The following is an 11,070-nucleotide window of genomic DNA, read 5'->3' as shown; positions in this document are numbered from 1 at the left end:
ACTCTGTAGAGTGAGGCTTTACCAGAAACCTGTCCAGAGCATGAGAGGTACTTGAAACATGGGACATGCTCTTTGCTGTGTGACTGTGAACAAATTCCTTCCCCTTCAGAGACAGTCCCCTTACACAAAAATACAAAACTAAGACAAACTTGCTTTTATATTTCAGAATTTGATTAGGGAATCTCATATTCTTCGTTGTCTTTTGAAAATATAAGAGTACTTACTATAAAGTATGAGAACATTGAAAACCACAGAGAAAAATCAAAATTACACATAAGCACACAAGTTTTTTTTAAAGAGGCACCAAAGGCCAGCCTGGACGACACAGCAAGTTGAAAGACACCTGGATACAGGGTAGAAATTCTTGTCTCATAACCAGAGTGGGGGAAGGGGAAGAGGGAGAGGGAAGGGAAAGAGAGAGAGAAGAGAGAGGAGAGAGAAGGGAGAAGAAAGCAAGCAAGCACAAATGGAGGGAAGAAAGAAAATGTAGTAGTCTCATCTTTTCCACTTAAATGTTCTATTTTATCCAAAGTTCTTTCAAAGTTCATTGTTCTAACACCCCTGGAAGCTCCAGAGGCCAAAGCAGCCGTATCACCAGTTTGAGGCAAGCCTGAGTGACATAATCAGATCTGAACTCAAGTCATTACATCCATTACAGGGAGCTGCTAACTGTGCTCATGAGCCATAGTTTGTTAGCATTCTCTTGATGGTAACCTTTTTTTTTTTTGGTTTTTTTTTTTTTTTTTGGTTTTTCGAGACAGGGTTTCTCTGTGTAGTCCTGGCTGATCCTGGAACTCACTCTGTAGACCAGGCTGGCCTCGAACTCAGNCTGATCCTGGAACTCACTCTGTAGACCAGGCTGGCCTCGAACTCAGAAATCCACCTGCCTCTGCCTCCCGAGTGCTGGGATTAAAGGTGTGCGCCACCATGCCCGGCTGATGGTAACCTTTTAAAAAAACGTATTTGTCTGTGTGTCACATGTGCAGACAGTCCAGAGGAGAGTGCTGGGTCACTTGGAACTGGAGTTACAGGCCGTTGTTAGCTTCCTGCTGTGGCTTCTGGGAATCAAACCCAGGTCCTCTGCAGGAGCAAGACCTGTTCTCAACTTCTGAACTCTCTCTAGCTCCAGTTTTTTAACACTTCCAAAAATTTCCAGTAATAACTAGGACATACACCTCAACATTCTTTTATCTCTTTAGGACAGATCTAGAAGTGGAATGCACGGGAAAGGTTCTGAACATTTAAAGGCTTTGAGAGCCAGATTTAGGCGGAGTACTCCACAGGAATATTAAAGTACCCTCACTGCCGCTAAGGCCCAGCACTTGGGCTCGTCTTAATTTTAAGTTACTGTAGTATACTAACTTGAACACTATAATTATATAGAATGGGTTAGTAGTTTCATTTATTTTACAGTAGCTATGAATCAAATACATACTCCCCCCCCCCCCAAGGGTGTAAACTCAAGTTTTCCTAAAGCCACAGTCTCTAGTGGTCCTATAATAGACACTGATTATCCTTGCAGGTATGGTTTTCCCCTTTATATACTTATCTGACTTGAAATTTTATTTCTATTGGCTAGATCCTCGCTGTCATATTAATGGATATGCACTTTAAAATGTTTAATGTATGTTGCTAGATTTTCCTTCCCTCAACACACAGCTATGTTCATCACTACTGTGCACCAGGCCATGAATAATCCAGTAAAGGATGAAGAACAATGAAGCAAATCTCAATATAAAAATCGAGAAGGAACGGAAAGTAACGGGAAACAAACTGGGAAACCCACAATTACACCGAAAACTGGCATGTTTTACCAAGTAATTGCTGATTTTCAGGTGTAAATCGGCTTTTAACAGAGAAAAACAATCTCCGTAACGTGGAGGAAACAACAGTGACCTGAGGGTGGCCTTCCCAAGACAGGGAGAAGCCCTAACCTAAACTGCCTCTCCAGGGCAGCTCTGCATCAACCTTAAGAGCCGACCGGGCGCCTACACGACGTTCCAATGATCGACAGGGGGCAGACCCAATAGAGTAAGTTGAATCGGTCATTTCTAACCAATCGGGTGTAATCCAGGGCCTAGGGGCGTTTCCTCTGGCTCTCGGTCCGCGGCATCTATGCGTCATCACCCTGAGTCGAGAGCACGATTGGCGGGGCGTTTGGACCATAGCTGCATTGTCCGCAGCGATGAGCGCCGCCGGAGCCATAGCGGCTGCTTCTATGGGACGCCTGCGCACTGGTGTCCGGAGGCCCTTCTCAGGTACCGGCCGCTCGGGGTCGTGGTTCGGCTCGGGGTTCTTCGCCGGTGACTATTTGCAGTGGAGGTCACGGATGTCACGGGGAGGACGTATAACGTCACAAGCGCGCGACATGGGGGTGGGGTTTGTAGTACGTCTAGTTGATTGACAGGAACGGGTGAACTTCTGCAGGAACATGCCCTGCCAGGGAACAAGTGATTACCAGCCTGTGATGTGACGTCAAGTGCAAGTGTGGAACTTGATTGTCCTGCAGTGTCCCTCCGGTCTCCACTCGGGACTTTCTCAAGCAAAGTAGCCTTCCGACGACAGCATCAACCTGTTATAAATGCAGATTTTCGGGTCCCCCTCATCATTCACTGGATTGATAGGTTTTAGAGTTTTAAAAAAGCGTGTGCGTGCGTGCGCACAATAATTAAATTCTAGAGAGGCCAGAATTGGGGTTTGAATCTGCAACTAGAGTAACAGGCAGTTTGTGAATCCCTGTATATGGGTGCTGGGAGCCCAATTCAAGTCATTTGCAAGTGCAGTACACATTCTAAACTGCTGAGCCTTCTTTTGAGCCGTGGAGTCTCTGTTTTTATCAAGCCTCTCATGGGACTGTTTGTATTGCAAAATATGCTAAGCTTTGAATTTGGAATGGAGAGAGGTAGGTCTGGATTCAGGTCTGAATCATCTGAGCTGCCCCAGAAAATCGTGGTCATTTTCTCGCAACTAAATCTTCAAGCATTAGATTTCTATTTTGCCTGAAGGCAATATTGTTTGGAGGTTTGAGATGAGATGTGTTTTTGTTTAACTACAACTTATTAAGTAATTTAATTGAAACTACATCCTTTTGGTAAATAATCCAGAATTGCCTGCCCCCAAATGGATGAGTAATCACACACACACACACACACACACACACACCACCACCACCACCAATACCATGAGAACAGCTATGAAACTTCATTAGATATTGTTGTGTGTGCCTTCCAAGGCTTGAGTCCAAGGCTGTTTTTCTTTCTGGAAGAGAAGAGTGCATAGCAAGTGTTTGGATATTATTCAAGACATGCCAGTTATAGAGATGTTTTCCTTGGTGATAAATGGATCAGAAGAGACTTTTTAAGAGCCTCTTAGTATGTAATTTATGTGTCCATAAGCCACTTAAAATCTCCCAGATACCATGGCTGGAACAGCACGCTTGAGAGCTTCTAGCTCTGGGATTCAGCTTTATTTTAAAGTGTGTAACAAGGCAGTCAGGTCTCAGGGATGTGAATTTTAAGGTTCCTTGCTAACCCAGTGAACAGGTTAACAATAAAAATCACTTGTTTTCATTTATGAAGTAACTTAGTTTCCTTTGTTTTATATACCCTCAAGATAATAATTTAAAAAAAAAAAAACCAAACCTTAAGTGTATGTCTCCTTAAAAAAATAAAAATAGCCTTGCTACTGGGTAGGTTTTAATTTGGTTTTGAGACAGCCTTTAGTGCTGGCTGACCTGGACCTTGCTTGTTCACCAGGATGCTCTTGTTCAACTCACAGAGCGCTGCCAACTCATGCTGGGATTAATATCTATACTGATTTCTTAGATAAAAGGACAAACACTACCCTCTCCCAGTCATTGAGTACAGAGGTTGCGTTTTAGGGAACATTCCAGTGTGTTCTCAGTTATAAAGAATCCTGCTTATCACACCTCAAAAGCCAGCCATATAAACTTGGCCCACCTGCTCAGCTCCTTGTTCTTCTTTTTAAAAAAGATTTATTTTATATATGTGAATACACTGTAGCTGTCTTCAGACACACCAGAAGAGGCAATCAGATCCCATTACAAATGGTCCTGAGCCACCATGTAGTTGCTGGGAATTGACCTCAGGACCTCTGGAAGAGCAGTCAGTGCTCTTAACCGCTGAGCCACCTCTCCAGGCCCTTGTTATTCCTTAATATACTTTTAAAAAGGAGTACTAGTTTGCCTTGAACTTTCTTTGCTAAAAAGTAAGATTACAAGCAAACAAGATTGTGTTGAGAAATACAACTGGCTCACCAAGTCTGTCTCCAGACCCTGCTTTCTGCAAGGAGACAAGCTGGCCAGAAGCACAAGCCCTTGAACTTGGACACAGAAATGCAGCAAGTTCCTGATTGTGTCCCATCACTGTCCCATAAAATATGGGCCTCAAACCGTAGAGCCCCACTGTCTGAAGACAGTTTGGAATGGTTGGTGTCTTACACTTGGCAGGAGAGCTGAGGTGCTGTGTCTGCTCCATGGACTCTGTCCAGTTAGAATCAGTGAGCTGAGTGAGACAGAGCATGCCATGCGCAGTAGACAAAGCCGTTCTCACTCCTGCAGAATCCACATGCCTTTGCACACACAGCGCTATTTGTCCCAGGACTGTTGATGTAGCTCAGTGGTAGCTCAGGGCAGTCTTGATCTCCAGCACCATGATAAGTAGATACAGCATTTAAAATTCTACTTGGTAGCAAAGCTCATGTTCCCAACGACGGCATGCATACACACCAGATACTCCAATCCTGCCCCGTGGCCTTGTGTCCAAAAACCTTAAGCCTTCTTGATGAAAGAGCCAAAGATGTATGGGAACTTTTCCACCTGTTTTCTGGATGTTGAAGTTTGCTTAGGTGAAAAGAAGTGTCTTCCAAAGACATGGTGGTCATAGCAAACAGAGAGCCTGCAGCACTTTGAACACCATCCCAGGGTGCAGCTAGAGTGACAAACCAGAGGGCCTGTGGGTTTCCGTTTTTATATGGGATAAACACACATTACTACAGGACCCTTCTGGGAGGAGGTAAACATTCAAGATCAGCCGGGCGTGGTGGCGCACGCCTTTAATCCCAGCACTCGGGAGGCAGAGGCAGGCGGATTTCTGAGTTCGAGGCCAGCCTGGTCTACAAAGTGAGTGCCAGGACAGCCAGGGCTACACAGAGAAACCCTGTCTCGAAAAANCAAAAAAAAAAAAAAAAATTCAAGATCCTCTAATCTGGAGCTTGGAAGTGTAGTGAAAGTGTTTGCCATTTGGTTTCCTGAAAAGAGTTTATATTTGAAGAAGAGTTTAGTCTGAGGTCAAACCTTGTCAGGCAGGGTCTCAGTCACCTGCCCATGGAACTGGTGTAGTAAAAGAACATTGAAGCCCCAACTTGGGATGCCAGGCTTTGTCCCCTGAGCTTTTTCAGAATATCAACACTAGCCGCTTCCCAGGGAGACTTGGGGAGAGCATCATAGCTTTGGGTGCACGCCAGGGGCTTCTGCTGTACAGCTTGAGAAGGGAGCCTCCCTTTCCTGAAACAGCTGTCATGTCAGCTGCCTGGTGAGGACAGATTTCAGTCCTTCCAGATCGCCATACGTTTAAAGTAAAGCCAGAAGCCCCAGTCTTTAGGTGAAGTCTTTTGGGTTTGAGCATTGCAGGTGATAAAAAACACACACTGGTAGATGTGTCCAGCCCTCAGGCTTGTCTTTCATTCTGTCGGCAAAAAGGCAACAGGCCAGCGATATGACTCAGTGGGTAAAGGTGCTTGCCGTCCAGCACAAGGGCCTGAGTTCCATCCCTGGGCCCCACAACTCTGTTTTCAGGAATGTCAGTGTCCTGTGTGGATAATGAGACGGACACTTGCGTTTTCATTGCAGAGTATGGAAGAGGCCTCATCATCAGGTGTCACAGTTCGGGGATGACCTTAGACAATATTAACCGGGCAGCCGTGGATCGAATAATTCGGGTGGATCACGCTGGTGAATATGGAGCAAACCGCATCTATGCAGGGCAAATGGCCGTGCTCGGTCGGACCAGTGTTGGCCCTGTCATTCAGGTGGGTTCTTCCCTGAGTCTCAGCCCAGTCTGTTGCCCTGGCAGTGTATCTGAAGCCCTCGAGCATCACTTTTGGCTGTGTGCTCCAAAGGGAGGACTTGGAACAAAGCACATGCTCTGTTGTCTAAAAGCACAGATATGCATTGACTATGGCTGGGTGTGGTGGTGCATGCCTGTAATCCCAGCACTTGGGAGCTGGAGATAGGGTGATCTCTGGGACTTTGAGGCCAGCATGGTCTACACAGGAAGTTCCAAGTCAGAAAGAAAAAATGGAGAGAGGAGGAAAGTAAGAGAGAAAGAAATTGGGTCTGGAAATTGGGTGTATTTGTGGTGTTAATGTTTCATTGCAGAAAAGGCTGAAAATCCCTCCATTAGAAGAAGGTTCCATATGCCAGGAGGTTATTGTAGGCTTGTCCTAGCACAGAGTGTCAGAGAGAGGGGTTAACAGCCCCGAAGATCTAGGTTTCCTTTCCAGCTCTCTCACCTACTTCTGCGACCTTGAAGAGGTCACATGACCTCTAGGTTTTCATTTCCCTGTGTGCACACTAGCCTGGTAACCCCCGCCTCCCTGGGTCTGGCTGGGGAATAAACCAGCTCCTGTCGAGCCATTGTCACCATGACACATGGCAGCTTAGCTTGTGTCCCTTTAGATCCCCGCAGATCCCAGTCCCCAGAGCTCATCCCATGTGTAAGATGGTGGGTGTCTGCTTGTGGCCCTGCACATCTCTCCTGTGAAGAGTCCTTCATGCCAGGAGAATGCCTCTCATTGGCTGTCCTGTTTTCTATTGAGAACAGTCTGTGAGTTTTCAGGACACCGTTTTGTTGTTGTTGTTGTTGTTGTTGTTAGTTTTTTTTTCATTATTTTCTCTTGTGGTTGCTTGAGCCGGTGGGTCAGAACCTGGAGTTCTATATGGCTCACTATGCAAGCTGACTGTATGGTCACTGAGGTGTGTGTGGCTCTGGAGGTGGAACACTTAGCTCTGTCCAAAGCCTTGGTTCTTCATTTACTTGGCAGGCCCTTTTCTTTCTTGAGAGATTCTTCTGTGGTTTGCTTTTATCTCATGCATATTTAAGGGGATGGAAGACAGCATTGCACCAATTCATTCTTACCTCTTGTGTGCTCAGTGAGCCGTGTCCCTGTGATGCCTCTTTTTATGTTTCCCCCCCCAGAAAATGTGGGATCAGGAGAAGAACCATTTGAAAAAGTTCAACGAGCTGATGATTGCATTCAGGGCCCGACCTACGGTTTTGATGCCCTTGTGGAACGTGGCAGGCTTTGCCCTGGGTATGTGTCTGTCCAGCAGCCGCTTGGGCTCTAATGATGGGCTGTTCCTGCCTCTGGAGCCCTTGTCATGGCTGCATCCAACCTTTTAAAATTTACTGTGTGTTTTCCTAAAGCTAAATTGAAGTTGATGAAATTGATTGAATTTTATTGTTTATATGACTTGAAGATAGAGCTATCACTTTTATAAATAGATGGTATAATAACTCACAGAGGGAAGTTAGGATCATGCCACCACAGCCAGAATCTGTGTCCTGAGGATCCTGACCTCAGAGCAGCTTGACCGTGAGAGTGCTGGTGCCCACCTTTAACCCCAGCACTCGGGAGACAGAGGCAGGCAGATCTCTGAGTTTGAGCCAGCGTGGTCTACAAATTGAGTTCCATAACACACACACACACACACACACACACACACACACACACACACACGGAAGAACAGCAGAGAACCCAGATAGACTCTCAGCTCTCTGCAGGGGGTCAAGCCTCATTGAGCCCACGTGTTAACTTGGGTTTCATAGTGAGATCTTGTCTCAAACAAAACAACCAAATAAAATAAAAATACATTCAGAAAGAGCTTTGTAACTAGCATCTGATATAAGCTCCAGCCGCTTCTCAACCAGGCGTGACTGTTTCAAGGGATTCATGGGAATATCTAAATGCCCATTGTCATGATCAGCAGGTACTGCTGACATCTAGAGGGTGGATATCGGGTGCCATTAGACACCCCGAGAAACACGACACAGCCCTCCCAGAGAGTTACCAACCCAGGTGTCAGGATGCCTCACAGATGACCAGCAGCCTGTGGCTTGACTTTGTTTGACGGTTGCAGGGGCAGGAACTGCCTTGCTGGGGAAGGAAGGAGCAATGGCCTGCACCGTGGCGGTAGAAGAGTCTATCGCTAATCACTACAACAACCAGATCCGCATGCTGATGGAAGAGGACCCTGAAAAGTATGAGGAGCTGCTGCAGGTGACTGACTGTGCGCTGCTTGAGGGGAGAAAGGGCAGGTGACAGGAGATGGGTACTAAGGAGGCAGGGACTTAGGCAACTGGGGAAGGGGGTGTATCTTTTACGTGAGACACAGACAGATCATACAGCTTAGAACTGTTCCCAGTCCAGGTCTGTGTGGCCTCTGCACATCCATGACTCAACAGCACAGGGTGAACAAGGATGATGTCAGCTAACACACTAACTAGACAGAGAAAAATCCACAAGGCCTGACCCCTACACAAAGAACCATAAGCAATGCAGGAAGGTTGAGATGGGAGGGGTAGCCTTCTCCAGGGAAGAGCACACTGTCCAGTGCCAGAAGGTCAGCCTGAAAGCATACTTACAGGTGGCATTATACGGACAGAGCAGGCTAGATTTAAATATGTATAAGCAAATACATACACACACGCAACAGCAACTAATGAAAAGAGAGGCCATGAACTTGAAGGAGAGCAGAGAGGGGAATATGGGAGGGAGGAAAGGGATGGGGAAAATGCTGGAGTTAACTAATAATTCCAAAAATAAAATTTAAAAAAAATGGTGATCAACTCTTCAGGTTGAGTGATTTTCCTCAGGTTTCTCTATAGGAAAGAAGGAACTATTTGGCCCCGGGCTGGTCTTAAAACTAGCGGCTACAGAGGTCCTCCTGCCTGGTCACCATCCTCCAGCACTCTTCCCAACAGCAGTTCATTTACTTAGATTCTGTTTGGTTTACTTTTGAGACAAAGGCTTGTCTTGACTCTTGGCCCTCCTGCCTCTGCCTTCCAAGGGCTGGGGATGTCAGTGTGTATTACTGTACTTGGCCATGTGGTGGTTTGAATAACGGTGGCCCCCAGAGATTCTCATATCTGAATGCTTAGATGTGGGGGAAGTGGCATTATTTGAGAAGGATTAGGAGGCTTAGGGTTAGCCTTGTTGGAGGAAGTGTGTTGTTGGGGGCGGGGCTTTAAGTTTGCAAAAGCCCATGCGAGGCCCAGGGTCTGTCTCTAGGTCTGCAGGTCAGGATGTAGCTCTCAGCTACTGCTCCAACACTGAAGTGCTGCCCTGCTCCTGCTAAGCTGATAATGAGCTAAACCTCTGAAACCTCAGGCAAGCCCCCAGTTAAATGCTTTCCTTTCTAAGACTTGCTTTGCTCATGGTGTCTCTTCACAGCAACAGAGCAGGGACTAAGACAGGCAACAACTCTCAGGTTTTTAAAACCTGAAGTCAGACACTGGCCGACTCTAGCCTGTGGCCATGCCTGTTTTGTAAATAAGTCTCATTAGAGCCACGGCTATGGTTTACTCTTGCAAGGCTGTTCACCCCACTGGAGTGCCAGAGTGAAGAATTCTAGCCCTTCATAGCAAAAGCATGCGGGCCTTTGCCAGCTCTATGTGAGGACACAGGCTCTGGCCTGGAAACAGGATGAGCTGCCGTCAACCTGGGGTGCTGACTCACCCTGGTCTGCGATTCCTTTTCTTCCCAGGTCATCAAGCAGTTTCGCGATGAGGAGCTTGAACACCACGACATAGGCCTGGACCACGACGCAGAGCTGGTAGGGCCAACTCTTCCTGTGCTGCTCCCGGGCCATTTTAAAGGTTGAGGGGGCCAAAGGTTTCTGTTCCCAGAAGGAGACATTTGAAAGTACAGGTCAGAAGGCAGGGAAACGGGTACTTGACAGAAAGCACCCAAGCTCAGCCATAGTACATGGTGAGGCTCCTGTGTCCTGCTCTGTTACTATCCCAAGAAACAACCCAGCGGTTCAGTGGCCATAGATGCTTCTAGAATTTCAAATGGCTTTTGTTTCAAATTAAATCATTTCCCAGATCCTCTTTTATCCAGAGGAGCCCAAACCCTGCCCTACCAGTGAGAGTCCAGGTCTGACATCTGAAAATAGATGCATCTCGTGGGGTTTCCTTGCTGTTTGTTTAGGGGCTAGCATTGAATCCAGGGCCTTGCTAGGCAAGTGCTCTACCACTAACAGACCACTTGCCCGTTTGCTTATTTTCCCAGCTCAGGGTGCATGTTAGACAATACTCTACCACCTAGTACATCGCAGCCTTTTGTTCTCCGCAGGCTCCCGCGTATGCCTTGTTGAAGAGGATTATTCAGGCTGGATGCAGTGCAGCCATATATTTATCAGAAAGGTTTTAGAGTATGTCTATTGATCCATTTCTAGAAAAGATGGTCATAACTTAAGGAGTGATGTTTGTGGAGGAGGAGCTGTACAGTTATCACTGTGTGTGCTTTGTTAATACAAGAGGCCGGGTTTGGGGCTTATGTTTGTCAATAAACTCTTTGGCGCCGGATTCCTTGGTTTTCTTGTGCTGTGAGGCTGGCAGTTAACGAACTCTGCTCACCTTACAGTGCCTGCAGCTGGCTTTCCCTTGGTCTTATAGTTAATTTGGGCCCAAGACATCAAGAACAAACCATTCGTCAGTTAGCAGAAATCCTTTTTTAAAGATTTATTTTACTTCTATTTCTCTCTCTCTCTCTCTCTCTGTCTCTCTCTCTCTGTGTGTGTGTGTGTGTGCACGTGGATGTCTGTGGAGGCCAGAAGAGAGTGTTGGATCCCTGGAGCCGGGGTGAGCTGGGGACCAAACTCAAGTTCCCTGCAAGGGCAGCAGGTGCCCGCTCCTCACCCCTGAGCCATCTCTCCAGCACCTGCAGGAGTCTTGATGAGGAAAATAAATTGAATTTGCAGGTTAAAAAAAAAAGTCACTTAAAAACATTAGACTGTATAAGATGAGCTAAGCAAGACTGGGAAGTCTC

At 46.5% G+C, this 11,070-nt stretch overlaps 1 protein-coding gene across 1 annotated transcript; it reads left to right on the top strand.

The window, feature by feature from the left end:
* The first annotated feature begins 2,085 nt into the window (after nucleotides 1-2,085).
* Coq7 (coenzyme Q7, hydroxylase) lies at nucleotides 2,086-10,607 on the top strand. Its single transcript, XM_021167992.2, has 6 exons — nucleotides 2,086-2,258; nucleotides 5,870-6,048; nucleotides 7,218-7,332; nucleotides 8,159-8,298; nucleotides 9,785-9,853; nucleotides 10,375-10,607. Exons 1-6 carry the CDS (start codon nucleotides 2,186-2,188, stop codon nucleotides 10,450-10,452), a joined length of 654 nt encoding a protein of 217 aa, XP_021023651.1. The 5' UTR covers nucleotides 2,086-2,185; the 3' UTR covers nucleotides 10,453-10,607.
* Nucleotides 10,608-11,070: the final 463 nt, after the last annotated feature.

The sequence above is a fragment of the Mus caroli genome, chromosome 7, assembly GCF_900094665.2.
Source record: "Mus caroli chromosome 7, CAROLI_EIJ_v1.1, whole genome shotgun sequence".
In the NCBI taxonomy this organism is placed as follows: Eukaryota; Metazoa; Chordata; class Mammalia; order Rodentia; family Muridae; genus Mus; species Mus caroli.
This window is presented reverse-complemented; position numbering and strand designations above follow the sequence as displayed.

What these genes read in the sequence shown, in the direction of transcription:
- Coq7 (XM_021167992.2), top strand. Translation starts at nt 2,186, where the DNA reads ATGAGCGCCGCCGGAGCCATAGCGGCTGCTTCTATGGGACGCCTGCGC. An exon ending in GTGTTGGCCCTGTCATTCAG is followed by an intron (nt 6,049 to 7,217) that starts GTGGGTTCTTCC and finishes TTCCCCCCCCAG; the next exon opens with AAAATGTGGGATCAGGAGAA. An exon ending in CGTGGCAGGCTTTGCCCTGG is followed by an intron (nt 7,333 to 8,158) that starts GTATGTGTCTGT and finishes TGACGGTTGCAG; the next exon opens with GGGCAGGAACTGCCTTGCTG.